At 46.5% G+C, this 18,359-nt stretch overlaps 1 protein-coding gene across 2 annotated transcripts in view; it reads right to left on the reverse strand.

Moving 5' to 3' along the window:
• LOC111157401 (myosin light chain kinase 3) overlaps positions 1-18,359 on the reverse strand; it is a 39,448-nt gene that overhangs the window by 4,014 nt on the left and 17,075 nt on the right. For both annotated transcript variants that reach the window (XM_022518773.1, XM_022518775.1), the window contains exons 4-10: positions 17,421-17,872; positions 14,345-14,450; positions 13,759-13,852; positions 13,229-13,338; positions 11,928-12,069; positions 8,653-8,723; positions 318-446 (exon numbers count right to left, since the gene is read on the reverse strand). In XM_022518773.1, the coding sequence (XP_022374481.1) occupies positions 318-446; positions 8,653-8,723; positions 11,928-12,069; positions 13,229-13,338; positions 13,759-13,852; positions 14,345-14,450; positions 17,421-17,872 (1,104 nt within the window). The remainder of the gene's footprint in view (positions 1-317; positions 447-8,652; positions 8,724-11,927; positions 12,070-13,228; positions 13,339-13,758; positions 13,853-14,344; positions 14,451-17,420; positions 17,873-18,359) is intronic.

An 18,359-nucleotide genomic window follows, 5' to 3' on the forward strand; every position in this document is an offset into this window, starting at 1 on the left:
CCCTCAGTCCAGAGAAAACAGTGCAGGGCAGGAAGGACAAGGTTAGATGATGCAGCAGCCCGTGTCCTGCCCTGTGCATCTCCTCTCCTTTGCGCTCTGTTGTACTACAGCACCTGTATTTCCTTGCTAGAGAGCTTTCTCTCCAGTGGAAGCTGCTTTATCCGCCCAGAAGTTTCAGGGAACCAAGGTCCTCGGCATCAGCTCACAAGCAATGACTGATAAGAGTTGGTGTATAAATACCCTAAGTCCCTCCCCCCTCAGATAGAGTAATTGTGAAGGGCTGTTCCACGATGGGAGCCAGGCTCCTGGGCACTCACAACATGTAGGTAATGACTCCCACACTCCACATGTCCGTAGGGAAGGACACAAATTCATAGTTGACGACTTCTGGGGCCAGGAACTCTGGAGTGCCGAAGTTCACCTTCAGCTTCTCCCGAGGCTTGTACCTGGCGAAGAGAGGGTGCACAGGACCATGAGAGTGAACCCGGAGAGAAGATGTGGAGGCTGGGACTAATTCCAGGTGGGAGCTAGACATTCCCGGCCCTTCCTGTCTGCCATGTTGTCTAGACCTCACATCCCACCACATAATCATCATAACTCTGCCCCAACTTCAGACTTTCCTAAGTCACTAGGGAGAATCAGAAAACCACAGCACTCTTCCTCCAGGCAATTGCAACGTGAAAAGGAGAGAAGATCAATATATCTTATTCGTCATGCAGCCACACGAACAAGCACAAACAAATTGGATAGCAGCTGTCTGTGGAGGCCTGCTCTTGCGGTGTGAGCAGTTTGGTTGGTGAGATGACGGTAAGAATTAGAAAAAGCAAATATGCTTAATATCACTAATCATCAGGAAAATACAACTCAAAACCACAAGGAGATATCACTGCACATCATGACTACTATAAAACAAGCAAACAAACAAAAGACCAGAAAATAGCAAGAGTTGGCTAGGATGTAGAGAAACTGGAATCCTTGCTGGTGGGAATGTAAAATGGTGCAGTTGCTATGGAAACAGTATGGCAGTTCCTAAAAAAAAAATAAAATAAAAATAGAACTACGATATGATCCAGCAATCCCACTCCTACATATATATCCAAAAGAATTGAAAGCAGAAACTTGAGGAGATATTCATACACCCATATTCATAGCAGCATTATTCATAATAGCCAAATGGAGGAAATAAAGTGTCTACTGATGGATGACTGCATAAGTAAAATGCGGTAGACACATAGAGTGGAATATTCTTCAGCCTTACGATATAAGGCAATTCTGACACGTGCTACTTATGGGTGAACCTCCAGGACGTTATGCTAAGTGAAACAAGTCGTCACAAAAGACAAATGCTTTTGTCTTTTGGTATGGTTCCACCTTGAAAAGGCACCTAGACTAGTCACAGTCAGAGACAGTGGGTAGAATGGTGGTTTCCAGGGGCTGGAGGTAGGGGAAAGTCACCAGTTACTGTTTAACAGGTACAGAATTTAAGTTTTGCAAGATGGAAAGGGTTCTAGAGATCGGTTGCACAACAATGAGTAATACTTAACACTAATGAATTAATTCAAAAACAGTTAAGATGATAAGTTTCATGTGTGTTTTACATAATTACAAAAAGAATAAGAATGAGAAAAAATTCTGGGGCGCCTGGGTGGCTCAGTCAGTTTAAGCAGATGCCTTTGGCTCAGGTCATGATCCCAGGGGCCTGGGACTGAGCCTCAGATGGGCTCCCAGCTCAGCGAGGAGTCTGCTTCTCCCTCTCCCTCTGCCCCTACCTCCTGCTCATGCTGTCCCTTTCTCTCTCAAATAAATCAATAAAGGTTTTATTGATTTATTTGAGAGAGAGAGGGACAGCATGAGCAGGAGGTAGGGAGAGAGAGAGGGAGAGCACGTGTGGAATGAGAGAGAGAGCACAAGCAGGGGGAGGGGGAAGGGCAGAGGGAGAAACAGGCTGACACGGGGCCCAATCCCAGGATGTTGGGATCATGACCTGGGCTGAAGGCAGATGCCCAACGACTGAGCCACCCAGGCACCCCAATAAATAAAATCTTTTAAAAAAGAAAAGAGAAAAATGGTTCTGAATAGGAAGATTAATAAAGGTTAGAAAGAGAGTTGACGGATGAGTGGGAAAGGGGGTGCCAAAGGTGGTTTTTAGAATTTGTGGACTTTTAGAAAGTCTCTAGCTAAAATGTAATTAGCAATATCAAAGATGTCCTTTAGTAGGTGAGTAGATAAATAAACTGTGGTACATCCAGACAATGAAGTAGTACTCAAAGCTAAAAAGAAATGAATTATCAAGCCATGAAAAGACATAGAGGAAACAAGCCCGCAGTACTAAGTGAAAGAAGCCAGTTTGAATGGGCTACATACTGTATGATTCTAACTATATGTCATTCCAAAACAAGCAAAACTATGGAGACATTAAAAGATCAGTGGGGACCAGGGGTTGGGGTGGGGAGAGGAAGGGAGAGATTAATAGGTAAGAGAACAATGGATTTGTAGGGCTTAGAAATACTCCATATGATACCAAAATGATGGATACATGTCATTACACATTTGTCCAAACCCAAGAGTGAATGGTAATGTGAAGTATGGACTTTGAGTGATAATATGTCAGTGTAGGTTCATCACTGGTAACAAATGTACTGCCCTGTACTACCCTGGTCGCGGTGGGGGGGCTTGGCTGGGGGTAAGGAGTATATGGGAAATCTCTGCACCTTCCCTTCAATTTTTTTTTTTACTTTTTTTTTTAATTTTATTTTTTATAAACATATAATATATTTTTATCCCCAGGGGTACAGGTCTGTGAATCGCCAGGTTTACACACTTCACAGCACTCACCATAGCACATACCCTCCCCAATGTCCATAATCCCACCCCCCCCCCCCCCCCCCCCCATCAACCCTCAGTTTGTTTTGTGAGATTAAGAGTCACTTATGGTTTGTCTCCCTCCCAATCCCATCTTGTTTCATTTACTCTTCTCCTACCCCCTTAACCCCCCATGTTGCATCTCCTCTCCCTCATATCAGGGAGATCATATGATAGTTGTCTTTCTCCGATTGTTTCCCTTCAATTTTATTGTGAACCTAAGATTGTTCCTAAAAAAAGAAAATAAAGTATTAATTTATAGAATATAATGGGCACATCCTATTTGCCAGGCTAAAAGTTTTCCCTATATATAATCTCTTCTCATTCTTAAAATAGCCCCATGAAGTCTCTAAGATTACTGTCCTCATCCTACAGATAATGCAATTGAGAATAAAATGAAAATTCTGCCAATGTGTCCTGCTTCCCTTAAACCAGGGAGGTGACTTGTCAAAGAGCTTTCTCTTCCAAATTTACTGAGAGCCAGATAAACGCAGGCCTGTGCCAATACAGCCTACACTCATCCAGTGAAGGAGCTACAAGGATCATCTTGGTAGCCTCATTGAGTGCGAAGCAAGGAGAGAGCAGGATCCCTCCTCTGATAAACCCTGGCAACTGACTCAGGGCCAAGGAGCCGAGCTGAAAGGGACAGCTTTCCCCTGGACAACAAGCAGCTACTCTGCTCAGACAAGTCCCCAGGGAATGCCACAGCGTCCTCCAGCATCTCAGGACTGATAAGAAGTATTTGATTCATTGTGTAGGGAAAGTATTTGATTCATTGTGTAGGGAAAAAATCTTTTGTTAAGAAAATGGATCCAGAAGCCTTGATGAAGATCTTAATTGTGGTTTTGTTGTAAAACAGTGTGTTGTTTTCTTTTGAAAATGTACAAAATATCTATCACTACTGATAGTATATTAATATTTGTGTAGAAATCAGTTTGGCTTGCATACTAGTGTAGATACACACATTCTAGCAAATGTATTTGCAGCTATGATGTGGTCAGTGCTTTGTGATATAAATATACGTTTTTAGGTGTACTTTCGCTTTTAAAATGCATGTTTGGTGTTTCACAATAAAAGATCTGAAACCTCCCTCCCTCCCCCGCATAAAAGGAGAGAAGAAAAGAGAGAGGAGAGAAGACCCAGGCTCTCAGCCCCTAGAAGCCACTTTCCCAGAGGCTGCATTGTTCTCACTGCTTCATCTCGCCCCCGAGCCACATCCTGTGTCCTGTGACTGTCGCTCACTCACCCCACCCCACTGACACTGGCAGGGGGAGTGATAGCGGGCCCATCCAAGCTAGACTGTAATAGCTTGCCTCCTGGTTCCTCGGCCACCACCATGAGGAGAGAACGGGAGACACATAGAGCAGATCTGCCCTCACTGACCTGCGTCTTAGATCCAAGCCCGAGTCCACTCAGTGATCAGGAATCAGTGATTCCCAACCATTGGCCCATGGATAAATGTTTAACAACCAGCTATCTGATTAAGAAAAAAAAAAAAAAAGTCCCGATTTGCAGCATTTGTCATTTTCAGTGGTATAAATACTGATTTAATGATGGCTGATTTCAAACATGATGAATGTCTGGATGCAGAGTTGGGAAGCGACATGCTGTAGCGCACCATCCCATGGTCTATCAACAAGCACCAATAATTGCAGGAGCAGTAAAATAATTAGGAAGTGATAACATTTGAAAATATAAGTTCTTTAATTGTAAGTTCATACAATTTAATTGTTAATTAATGGTACATTTTCACAACGGTTTACAAGGTTCCTTATCATGAGCTGCTATGAGTGGGTCCAGCATACCACACCCCCAGATGACTCGCAAATGAGTGGATGAGAATAAATAACAGCTTTAAGCCTCATTTTGGGGGGGTTTGTCACACAGCAGTACTGTGGCAGTAACTAACACCAAAGCTGTTTCAATATATCCACCAAGACCTCCTCTCCAAATTCCTAAGGCACTCTGTGACCATAGGGTCACATGAGGTTGCCGCCTCACGGGGGCTGGGGTGGGCACTTCCCTGCCCTGCCAAAGGATCTGATGAAATAGGTTTGTATTTCAATCTGAGCACTGGACTGGTAGTCAGGAAGCCTAACCCTGCACCCAACATTCTGGAGACCAAACTTAAACAAGATACTTCCCATCCTGCCCCCATCCTTGACCCATTAGGCCCCTACTTAGACCCACTGAAGGGTCTCACTGCCCACTGGTATAATGCTGGTCCCTCTGGCTGGATGTTTTGGCCTCTGAAGATCTGTGTGTGCCAACCCCCCCAGACCCCCACCCCTGCCTACATGATGGGGGCCATCCCCCCACTGAACACCTCAGCATCTTTAATAGCTCCACCCAGAAATACCACTTTACTTCCTACAGTTTGTATTTTAGGGGGAAATTGGCTTTTCCTTCTTCTCTACAAACATTGCTTCTTCTAGCATATAAAATATGCTCTCTCAACCTGCACATCCCCCCCCCCCCACCAGATTCCTCCTCTTAGAAGGACATGCTTCGCAGGAAGCAGACCAATCTGGCAAAATCCAACTTGCCAAATAATCCTTTTGCCCAATGGCCAGTTTGCCAGACTGCTGAGGATGTTTCTGATGTTTTCCTTTTACCTCCCAGCTGGAGTCAGTGCCTCTGTCAGCCCAGCTCTGCTGAGTGCGGTTTCCTGAGTACCACGTGTTTCAGACACCTGCACTTCCCCCGTGCCCAGCAGTTTCACATGGGTAGCCTTCTCTTCAATGTGGTTTCCTGTGTTTATTGTCTTGAACTTGCCCTCCGCCTCTGGGCCATCAGCAAAATTATTGTCATCAATGCCTTTGACCAGGTTAATGAATTTATCTGACAGTTTGAGATGGACTGCCTGAGAGTTTGGGGATAGATTTTGACTAACATGTTTGGTAGGCTGTCCTACAGCCTTTTTCACCTCCCCACTAGGTAACTTGATGCCTGATAGGATAATGTTCCAATTTCTTAGCAGGACATTTAGGACTCCCTAGTAACACCCTCATCTTCACTGTATCTGCCTCCCCCAGTCCCACCCTAGCTCCTCCCTTCCTGTGTGTGCCTGGTGTACATTCTCTACCAGCTCCCATCATCCACACACCCCCACCACTCCCACCCCCACCCCCGTGTGCTGGAGCTGGTTCTCAAGAGTACAGGAGAGTCAGTTGTGCACATCTCCTCCCAGGAGTTGTGTTGGTAGGTTGAACTCAGCTGAAATTAGCAAAGGCTACAAGTCAAACCCCATCTCCATCCAGCCCCCCAGAGCTGATAAACATTTGCCAGCATACTACTGCCTGCAGATAACAACTCCCTGTCCATCCCTCCTTTCCAGCTGCTCAGAGAAGACTTCCAAGAATCCAGGAGCCTCAGCTGGTAAATCCTTGCTCTGAATTCAGTTTATCACTGCAAATACTCATTTGGCAGTCGGACATCTGGCAGCTGGGAGGGTACCACACACACACCGTGGGAGGCTGTGCATTCTCAGTTTGCCCCACTTACGTGAGCGTTGGTTCCTGGAAGGGCAATGTTTTGTGGCTCTCCAAAGGGCTATGATACATAAACAGATACAAAGGATAACTGCAGCATTTACTTCCATGAGGAGGGGGCCTGATGCTTAGGAAAGAAATGTCTAAAAAGACCCTTTGGAAGGCAGGCAATGATAATTAAAAAATAGATTCAGGGACGCCTGGGTGGCTCAGTCGGTTAAGCGGCTGCCTTCGGCTCGGGTCATGATCCCAGCGTCTTGGGATCCAGTCCCACATCGGGCTCCTTGCTCGGTGGAGAGCCTGCTTCTCCCTCTGCCTCTGCCTACTACTCTCTCTGCCTGTGCTCACTCTCTCTCTCTCTCTAACAAATAAATAAATAAAAAATCTTTAAAAAAAATAGATTCAGAGACATTGCTATAGCATATAAGACATGCAAGCATATAAGATGTATCCCAACTTTATAAGACATTATTTACGAAAATATTGAGTAATTTTTTACATCATGGATTGAATGTGATTTTGAAGCATTTGGGTTGGGGGCTTTGGCATATCGTTCATGAAAAACAGTACACTGTGTAATAGGGATCCTAAAGGTACAGTAGGAATATATGAACTTTCCTCTGCTGTTACTCTCACATCACCCTTGGCCTCATCCATCATGTTGGCATTGAAAAATGCATCTTTTGCGCCTGCAAAAGAAGCAAAGTTATCACTTCACCAATGGGGAGGGACCTAGGAAGATGCCACTGTGGTTTTGACTAATACTTCTGGGAGGCAGGTCTGGACAGCAGAGACTGAGCTCAGGCAAATGGCTCTGTCTCCGCAGGGACAAGGTTTTGCTTTCTTCTCCTGTGGTGGATGGAGTGGAGGACACTGTTAGGCTTATAAAGGGACAAAAACAACTTCTTTGTGGTAAATGTCCAGCAGGGTGAGAGAAAATTTGAAGAGTTGAAAATTCAGCTGCACTGTGGAGACCTACCTAAAAAAATATGATTCCCAGAGAAATGTGATTCCTGGTGGAAATAGAATTCTGGAGGAAGTAGACTGTGGGTGCTTGAAGGTTTGGGGGACAGCCCCAATGCCATTGTTAAGAACCCGCATACCCAGCTGTGTGTGCCAGGGACCAGAGTGTTCATCACACATATGACTGGATAGGATCGTAAAACTACTTATGGATAAACCATCCTTCACTAGGCTTTAGGCATTTTAAGGAATTTTAAGATATTTTTTAAGTTACATGTTTACTTTGTGTAGTCAAACTGGAGAGAACCTAGCCACCCTCCTAGGCTGGGTCTGCACTGTCGACATATTATTCCATTTAACCTTCAAAACTGCCCCATGTCAGCAGGCATTTCATTTTATCATCATTTTACCAAGATTTAACTCAGTCTTGAGAGGCCCAGAACCACTCAGCTGGACACCACCCTACACTGGGACATATGCATCCTCTTATTTAAACTACTCGCTTCCTAGAGGGCAGAGATGGTTCTGGATACCTCATATAGCTCAGCACATCCTAGCTCCAGGTCTGGGGGATGAATAGAACTGATCTGACACCCCCACCCCCCGCACCCATGCAGTGGTCCTCTTTTAACCTGTCACACGCTCTCTGCTCAGATAGGGGGATTGAAATAAAATGAATCCCACAGCCTTTTAAGGAGAAGCAGAGTCTGAAGCATGAAGCCACCCCCACCCCCCTGGGTAAGTAACAAGGCCTATCTCTGCACAATCAAAGGCTACCAGCCTGTCAGGGACAGAGCTTTCTGTGTCAGTTCCAAAACTCAAAAATCAGAGAGGATGAATACCCAACTTTTATATCAACATGGGCGGGACTGGAAGAGATTATGCTGAGTGAAATAAGTCAAGCAGAGAGAGTCAATTATCATATGGTTTCACTTACTTGTGGAGTATAAGGAATAACACGGAGGACATGGGGAGAAGGAGAGGAGAAATGAGTTGGGGGAAATCAGAGGGGGAGACGAACCATGAGAGACTGTGGACTCTGAGAAACAAACGGAGGGTTCTGGAGGGGAAAGGGGTGGGGGGATGGGAGAGACTAGTGGTGGGCATTAAGGGGGGCATGTATTGCATGGAGCACTGGGTGTGGTGCATAAACAACGAATCTTGGAACACTGAAAAGAAATAAAATTTTAAAAAATGAAAAAAATAAAAATAATGCTAGCACACTTAAAAAAAAAAAAAAAAAAAAAAACGGCTGAACTGTGGGTAACCACGTCCAAAAGAGCCACAAGCAGTCCCCCAGGAGTTTTGTCAAAGTGCCAAAATATAACTGTCTTACCTTCTGGCCAGCCCAAAGTCAATGATCTTAATTTGATGTCCGGTCTGACTGACACACAGTATGTTTTCCGGCTGGGAAAGAACGAGAGGTCTGCTTAGCTCAATCAGCAGCCAAGAAGGTGCGTAACTCCCACACTTACGTCAACAGGCCTCAGATTCCCAGCTTCAAAGAGAATGAATGGGTCAGGACAGTGCTCCTACAGGAATTATGTAGATCACAAAAACAAAGTGGACTGGCGTGAGACAATAAGGAGTGGTATGGATTGTAGGGAACTGGGGGACTTCTGCCCTGTGTAAAGCAGCTCCAGCCACTGGTCACCATGCAGGAATGCAGGCCCAGTTGCTCAAGAGAAGCCAGAGTATATATCTTTATGTGAAAATTCCATGCTTTTAAATATTGACAACTCAAGTTTAAACATACGTCCATGTGCGGGAGTTACGTAGAACACCTTTGTGATGCAGGCTTGACCCATAGGCTGCTTGTTTGAGACTGCTGGTCTGGGGTCACGGTTCTAAACCCCGGCTTCCCATTAGAATGATCAGGCAAACTCTCAAAAGTCCCATGGTCTAGGCTCCAACCCTGACTAATTACATCACAGAATCTCAGGGATGGGGACCAAAGCTTCAGTAGTCTGTTCAAGGGGATCAGAGCTGCTCAACGTCAATCTCCCATTTTGTGGTGATAGCTGTGACCCATGGGATGGAGGTGGTGGTCTTGACAGGCCTCTCCTCTCAAGTTCTTCAGATCAGCTCTGAGGCCCAGAGGGAGCATGGAATGATGCTTGCTGCTTGTGCAAAACAAATTTGGATGAGGTGGGGGTGGGTGCATGTGGAGGGTTTATGGTAGAACAGCCCTGGAAACCCAAGGCCTAGTACATGAGGTCTAGGGTCTATTATCTAGGTCTGTGTCCCTAGGTGGGTCCCTTCTCTTTCCTGAAACCTCAGTGTCTCCATCTATACAATGGGAATGATAACCACTTCCTGCCTTCCTCCTGGGAAGGTATGAGAATCAAATCACATAACATGGATGAAAACACCGTACGGCTTTCAAAGCAAATGCCAGGTACTATTTCACCCAACAGAAGGTTTTATTGTTATTTATGGTACAATGAAGTCATACAAGTTCTCAGATAGGAGCAGGAGAACGGTAATTTAAAGTCTCCATGTCTTCTTTTTAAAGTCTAGAACAACACTGCCTGATAGAACCATAATGTGTGAACTACATATATAATTTACAAAATTTTCTAGTAACCACAATAAAAAGGTAAAAAGAAATAAGTGAACTTAATTTTTATAACAGCATTATTGAAATATAAATAATAATATAAATAATAATGATGATATCATAAAATTCATCATTTTAAAGTGTGCTATTCTATTCTATGGGTTTTAATGTAGTCAGAGAGTTATGTAATGATTATCACTATCTTATTTTATTTTATTTATTTTTTTTTTATTTATTTGACAGAGATCACAAGTAGGCAGAGAGGCAGGCAGAGAGAGAGGGAGGAAGCAGGCTCCCTGCTGAGCAGAGAGCTCGATGCGGGGCTCGATCCCAGGACCCTGAGACCATGACCTGAGCCGAAGGCAGAGGCTTTAACCCACTGAGCCACCCAGGTGCCCCTCACTATCTTATTTTAGAACATTTTTATCTCCTCCAAAAGAACACAACTCATACCCATCTGTAGTCACTCTCCATTCTCTCCCACCCCTAAATCTTATAACTACTAACCTATTTTCTGTCTCTTTGGATTTGCCTGTTCTGGACATTTCATATAAAGGAATCATACAAATGCCAACCTTTTTGCACCTGGCTTCTCTCATTTAGCACAGTGTCCTTCAAGTTCATCCATATTGTAGTATGTATCAGTACCTCCCTTATTCCTTTTCAGAGCTGAATAATATTCCATTGTACAGATATACCATATTTGTTTATCTGTTCATCTGCTAGAGAATATTCAGGTTGTTTTCACTTTGGGGCTATTATGCATAATGCTGCTAAGAACATTTATATGCAAGTTTTGGTGTTGACTTATGTTTTTTATATTCTTGAGCACATAACTGGAGGTAAAATTACCAGGTCATGTGGTAACTCTACATTTAACATTTTAGGAACTGCCAAACTGTTTTCTAAAGTGGATGCACAACTTTACAATCTCATAAACAATGTATGAGAGTTCCAGGGCGCCTGAGTGGCTCAGTTGGTTAAGCAACTGCCTTCGGCTCAGGTCATGATCCTGGAGTCCCGGGATCAAGTCCCACATTGGGCTCCCTCCTTGCCAGGGAGTCTGCTTCTCCCTCTGACCTCTCACCTCTCATGGTCTTTTTCTCTCATTCTCTCTTTCTCTCAAATAAGTAAATAAAAAAAAAAGTATGAGAGTTCCAATTTCTCCACATCATAGCCAAACTTCTTATTGTCTGTCAGTTTTATTTTTTATTTTAGCTTAGTCTAATGGGTGTGAAACAGTATCTCACTGTAGTTTTGATTTGTATTTCTCTAATGACTAATGATGTTGTGAATTTTTTCATGTACTTATTGTCCATTTGTATATCTTTATTGGATAAATGTCTATTTAAATCCTTTGCCCATTCTAAAATTTGTCTTTCAATTACTGAGTTGTAAGATTTCTTTACATATTATAGATACAAGTCCCTTATCAGAGATATTGTTTGGAAATATTTCTCCCATTCTGTGGGCTGTCATTTCACTTTCATGATGATATCCCTTGAAGCACAAAAGTTTTTAATTTTGATTAAGTCTAATTTATCCATTTTTCTTTTCTAGCTTTTGCTTTTGAGTGATTTCTAAGAAATCACTGCCCAATATACAAGGTCACAAAGATTTACTCCTATGTTTTCTTCTAACGATTTTATAATTTTAGGTCTTGCATTTAAGTCACAATCCATTTTTTTTGTGTAGAGTATGAGTGTATTATTTTGCATGTGGGTACAAGCATGGTGTCCATTGAAAAGATTATCCTTTCCTCATTGAATCGTCAGGGCACAGTTATCAAAAAATTGATTGGCCACAAATATAAAGTTTTGGTTCTGGACTCTCAGTTGTATACAATTGAGCTATCTATTCATCCTCATACACATAACCCACTGTTTTTGTTGCTGTGGCTTAGCTGTAAATTTTGAAATTGGGAAATGTGCATCCTTCAACTTTGTTCTTCTTTCTCAAGATTGTTTTTTTGCTGTTCTGCCACAGAAGAGCAGGAACCTTGTCTCCCCCCTGTACCACCACCACCACCACAAGCCCAGGTGGAGCCTGACCTTGAGGTCCAGGTGCAGGATGTAGTGTTGATGGAGGTAATGCACCCCCTCGCAGATCTGCTTGGTGAACAAGATCACATCCAGTTCGGTCAGCTGGTACTTCTCCTCTGTGATCCGGTCAAAGAGTTCACCCCCATCCACACTGCCAGAACAAAGAGAGAGGCAAGCACTGGCCTAAGGAAGGCTCTCAGAGGACTTGTCCGCTCCTATCACCAAGAGTCAAAAGAGGCCAACCCAGATAAGCCTGAGGCCACTGCCATCTTGTATTTCATGAAGATCTTTGTTCTAGGCCTATTCCCAGCTCAGAGCGCAGGAGGTAAAAAGGAATTGATGGGCCAAAAGGAAGACTGGGAATTGTCTTCAGTGTTGATAATCCAGGCTCACTCTGGATACTCTAGGTCAGGTAATAAACTCATTTGCCTACAGGAGCCAATTAGTACTTACATGGCAAGAAACCAAAATGAGCAAAAAAGACCAGATCTGAGTCAAAAGTTTTCATAAAATACAGCCCCTTAGTCTATCTTTGTTTTTTCACTCATGGTAGAGACATGACGTGACAAACCTTACCAGAAGGAAAATAGCAACACAAGCACAAAAATAAATGGCCTCTGAGCCCCTGGCCTCAGCTTCAGGGGTAGTTGGGAATGGGGCGGGGGGGGGGGGGGCTGTGGCAAATGAGACACTGGTTGCCCTGTCTACAAAGGTCAGCCATTAGGAGCTCTAGCACACCCTTTCTAGCTGGAAACACAGGTCTAGCATTACTAGATCTTTCACATTTTTAAGAAAAAACAAGATATCTGGGTTTCAATGTGAAATTTCCCAATTTCTAATTGTTTTTTTTTTAAAGATTTTATTTATTTATTTGACAGACAGAGATCATAAGTAGGCAGAGAAGCAGGCAGAGAGAGAGGAGGAAGCAGGCTCCCCGCTGAGCAGAGAGCCCGATGCGGGGCTCGATCCCAGGACCCTGGGATCATGACCTGAGCCAAAAGCAGAGGCTTTAACCCACTGAGCCACCCAGGCACCCCTTCAATTTCTAATTGTTAACACCTAAATCAAAATTACTGAAAACTGTAGGCCAGACTGACATATATCTGAGTGAGTGAGTCAGGTTTACTGCTGGTTTAGAGCAAATGGCTTGTCCTCCATGCTCCAAATTGGAGGTGACGATATTCCCTAGATAACCCAGAGAGGGCAAGGGGAAGAGGAAGCGAGAGTTTTGCCTAGAACTATGGCTCCAAGCCCCAGTCCGAAGTCCTGGCCCACAGAGAAGTCACTACTCCACCTCCCAAGATACTCACTACTCCATGACAAGTGTACAGCTGTTCTTGCTCTCAAAGGCATCATAGAGCTGGATCAAGTTCACATGGCTGAGCTGGTTCATGATGTTGACCTCATTCTTCACATCCTCCTTGCAGAGTCAGACAGGAGAGGAGTTTCCAAGAAATGGGTCAGAAAAATGAGCCAGCTGTGCCTCCCAGGACACATGCATGCCCACCTCCTCCTTTTCTGCTCTTACATCAGGTCTCCAACTCATGACCCAAACCAGTTCTTAGAACAGAAGGGACTTTACTTCAATCCCCCATTCCACAGATAAGGAATCTGAGACCCAAGAAGGAAGCTTGGAAGTCCAGAGGGACCCTGCTGCCCAGGGTATGAGGTGATGTGCTGAGCAGAGTGTGGGAATCATGGAAAAGAGACAGGGAAGTTGACAGGGTTCCTGATCAGCATTCAGGGGTCTGGGGAAGCATGGGGCCAGGGAGCCAAGAAGGAAGTATAGGAGCCCTGAACATGGCCCAAGGTACTAGCTGGCCCAGGGCAGATGCCTCACCCGGTCCTTGGCACTCTTCACTTTGATGATCTTGGCTGCCAGCGAGAGCCCTGTGGACTTCTCTGTGCACCTGTGGACCTGGCCAAACCGGCCCCTGCAGAGACATGATGGTAAGGCAGGCTGAGAGCCCAAGGTGAGCCATCCTGTATCCCTGGCTTTCTGGTCCTGCCCTTTGTTCATAAGCACCATGGGGATCACCCTGTACCCCGGAGGCACTTTAACCATCACCCCTACATCATATGGGTTATCCTCAAACCTAGAGAAGATCTTCTTCACCCTATTGTAAGTGGTCTATGCCATACCCCAGGAAACAACTGCCCTCACTCCACACCCACCCAGACAGCCCTACCATCTCCAGCATATGGCTCCCACCCATGCCCATATACCATGTGGGCTCCCCTGCACTCACCTACTCTCTGTAGGCTAGCCGGTCACTAGCATGCTCTGCGCTCCATCCCACCCCGGGCCTTGGCTCTCGACCAACCCCTCCTGAGAAGCATCCAGCAGCATGCCAGCTCAGGTGTCCAAGTGTCTCTGCCCCCACCCCTCCTGCTCCTGCCCCTCATCAAGGCAGAAGCCCACCTACCCTCCCAAGACATCATGCTGACACACTGTGTAACCTGCCGAGGTCGAGGTCTCCTTGACACTCACCACCCGGTGTTCAAAGGGGGCTGGTGGGGCTGGGCTGTCATCTGTTTGGGAGACAATAGGATGTGAGCCTCTAAGTGCGGCCTGCCCCACTCAGCCACCCGCTTGGGTCAAGTGACAAGCCCCTCGCCCTTCTCAAGGATCACCTCATTGGAGTCACCCATATGGCAGAGGAGCTAGCTGAATTTCAGAGAGGTGAGGTGACTGGCCCCACGGCACACAGTGAGTCAGTGACAGATGGGAGTCAAACCCAAATCTCCCATCACCTACAGTGGTGCTCTTTGCAAGGTGGAGAAGTTCTACCCAGTCTGTTCTGACGTTGAGAGGGGATCCAGGGCGGATCGGTGCAGCCAGCAGGAAACGGAAGGCACCCTTGAACAGGGTGATCAAGCAGAATTTAATGATGGAACTGTATTTGAAGGCACAGGCTGCAGACCCCCGCCAGGGTGGTGTGACAGGGAGGCAGCTGGAGGAACAAACACTCTCCCTCCCTCCCTCCCTCCCCCGGAGCCCTCTGATCTCCTCACAGGGCCAACAGCCCACGAGGTAGCCCACGGCAGGTCAGCTTCGGGGGAGGTGGCTGTGTAAGTCAAAAGAGCCAAGGATGAGGACGCCCCCCAGAGATGGAAGCCGCAGACGATGGACCCCGCTGACCGTGGACTAAAGCTAAGACTCAAAAGACTATGAGTTTATTGTTGCTCCTATTGTTACCTGTTTGTGTATTGTTGCTCCTATGTTACCTGTTTTTGTAAAGTATAGGTGGGAAATTAGATGAACGGAATTAGGAAAAATGGAAAAGGTTATACAAAGCGGTGAATGGCTAACTCATCACCCGACCGTGCTTTTACCTAACGTTAGTAACCCTAAGGTTACTTTTTGGCCCCTGCATTATAAACGCCCTAATGTCATTTGTAAATGGTTAGTCTTACATGCTCAATATAACCCCTTACAACAGAACATAGAACTGGCTGAAAAGTCAAAGACTTGACTAATCTCCAAAGAAAAGGGGTGAATGTAAGGGCCTACTTAGCCTGAGGGAGCCGTTTTGTTGTTTATGCAGTAAACTTAGATTGACCCTGCCCCTCCCAGAGGAACTTACTTGCAAAGCCCAGATACAAGGGCAGGTCAGGCCAGGTGGAGACATCCAATCAGTGGAGCTCGCATACTGTCCCTAGCTACCAGGGAGAGTGGGCCCCGCCTTTTGGGCACCAATTCTGACCAAGGTGATAGGCTAGGGTAAATTGTAATCTCATTGGTCACCTGTGTGTAGCCAGGCTCAACCACATGGCCTTTGCTCTATAAAAGCTATTCTGTGAGGTGGGGAAGGGTGGCCTCTTTGTAAGAGACGGCCCTGACCAGTCGGTTTGATTCTCGATGCTTGGCACGAAATAAAGCTTTGCTTGACTTTCGCTTCGTATCAGTCTCGTTCCTTTGACCATGGACCCAACAGGCTGGAAGTGGACGGTGGGCCTGGAGGGGAAACCGAGGACACCAGCATTTGGAAAAATAAAAATAGTCTAAGTTTTTGGGAAAAATCTTGCACTTCAGAGGTAGTATGAACCTAGGAATGTTGCCTGAAATAGAGTAAAGGACTAAAACAGAACACCAAACACAATGACTTGAGCGGGTTTGCATATTAAGGATTGGGCTACTCCGTGGCGAGCAGTCAGCAGCTTGCATTGGGTTTCTCTGGGCTCGTTATGGTTCATTCAGAGTGTTCCACCTACAACTCTCCTGCCTCTGAAACCATATACCCCCTGCTGTGAAAACATGGCTATTTGCTCTTAGTTCATCTTAATAAGAGCAGTTTTTGCTCCCCAAAGTAGAAGCTTGAATTTGCCTCGAGAGAATATTGCTCCTTCCTTTTTGTATCTGCAAAAGCAAGCCCTGAGCCCCGGATCACAAAGGTAACAAGTATGGGCTGTTGCTCCTGCTGCTGCTGTTTTCCTGGGACCTAGAAAGGCTGAGAGAGCCTGGATGCTGAGTGTGTGCCACAGAGATTCCAAATCTAGAATTTGCCTTGAAGTTTCCTTTGCTGTGCACTACGGGCCTTCTGTTCTGAGGGGCTGTAGAGCCACAAGGTTTGCACATAGGTTCTGGAGCCAGACAGGGCAGCACTGTCTCCGTGGCCCTGAGCATGTTCCTTGACCTCCCCTGTGTTTCCATTTATCCCCCCTCCACCAGCTCATGAGGGGAAACACCGGCACAAAGGCACATGGCTTGGTACACAGAGAACCCAAGTTCACGTTGGCTTTATCACCACCCCAAGCCCCAGAAAGGACTGTGAAGTCTCCGTCTGGTTTCAGTGGTGTTTTAGGAATGAAAGGAGGCCTTTGTCCACACTTGGACCGAGTCATACAGGTGGAGAGGAAGGAGCTGGAGATGTCACTATGACAGGGCAACTGCAGAGCCCAGAAGTGGCAAGGGGCCCCAGGATGACCTGCAGAACACACAGCCCTTCCTTGGGGACTTCCTGAAATCCCAGGACAGGAAATCAGCCTTCCGGCCACCACATGGGATGAGGGCTCCGACCAAGGAGAGTGTGGCCCTAAGGGCTGGAGGAGTTGAGGACACTTGGGTCACAAGAGCACAAGGATCCCTCCCACCACCACTGGGACAGAAAGCAGGTCAGCAGCCCCTGCACACCCTTCTGTACCCCAGGACGAGAACTCACTCACTGGGAGTTGGTGGCAAATATTGACATCAGTTAATAGATGTTTTTTTTTTAGCAGGAGCCTTCTCTGGCTCAATCCAGAATGCCACCCATGGTGGAGAGTTCAGTCAGGCTGGTGGCTTTGAGAAATCCACATGGGTTCCTTCCTCCCCTACTGTTATAGTCACCCCAAACTCAGCCCACTGCCTAGCCAGGCCTTATTCTCCAGCCCCAGCAGGTACTGGTAGGCTGTTCCAAGTCTTGGACTCTCCCAGACCTCCCTGGAAGCTGCAGGAAGGCACCCTAGGAGTAGGCACCCAAACTCACTCACCTTGAGGCACCCAGCAATGGGTTCACTTACCCAGAACCACACTCCCAGCTTCAGCTCCAAGGGGCGTCCTCCTTCCTGCTTCAGCTCTGCCTGCACCCCCGGCTGTGCAGTCCTTCCCGGGCTCAGGATTTCCTGCTCCCATGCCTTTGTCCTGCTGCCAGCCTGTGGCTCCAGCATCACTTCCTTTGTCCCTCATGGCCCCGCTTGGTCCTGTGGTGGACTCAGCCCCAGGCCCCTGCTTCTCCTCTGGCTTTACTCCCTCATGGCTGCTCCGTTTCCGCAGTGGGGAAATCTTGCTGGCTCCTTTCGAGATCTGTTCTTCTGACTTGGTTGCAGGGGTCTGGGGCGTGGGCCCAGATGGGTCCTGCTCACCTGGATGGGCAGCTGTGGGAGCCTCCACAGGGGGCATGGGTCTGAGGCTGTCCCCTCGTGTCACAAGCATCTCCCCAGGGTTATCTGTCTCCTGTACATGGATGGAGATCCTGGGGCAGAGAAAAAACACGGCCTTAAAAGCAAGGACTTTCGAGTCACCCCTGACCTGGGTTCAGATGCCTGCTGTTGCCACTCAATGATCATGACTTATTGGCCTCAGTTTCTCATCCGGAAAAAGGGTCCTTGCATTAATTATAATAGTAAGGTAGGTTGTGTTTAGAACCAGCAGACCCCAATACCTGACTACCTCTGCCCGGACAGGACACCAGGGAGAGGCTGGATTCAGTGAGATGGTACTCTCTGCTCTCAGGATTCCAGGGGATAAGCGGCCAAGGAAGGCTGAAGTAACCTGTGACGGATGCTGGTGGGCACCAGATGTCTATGAAGGCCTTAGAAACCTGCTTTGGCCCCAGGAGGACTGTGGCCTGGAGGCAGGATACCTGGGCTCCCCTCTCTAGGCCTCAATCTCCCTTTCAGTTAAGTGAAGAAAGGGTGAACCAAGCCAACTATCCCACAGGAAACCCCAGGTCAGACATA

This window comes from Enhydra lutris, unplaced genomic scaffold, assembly GCF_002288905.1.
Source record: "Enhydra lutris kenyoni isolate GAN:26980312 unplaced genomic scaffold, ASM228890v2 scaffoldscaffold54, whole genome shotgun sequence".
Classification (NCBI taxonomy): domain Eukaryota; kingdom Metazoa; phylum Chordata; class Mammalia; order Carnivora; family Mustelidae; genus Enhydra; species Enhydra lutris.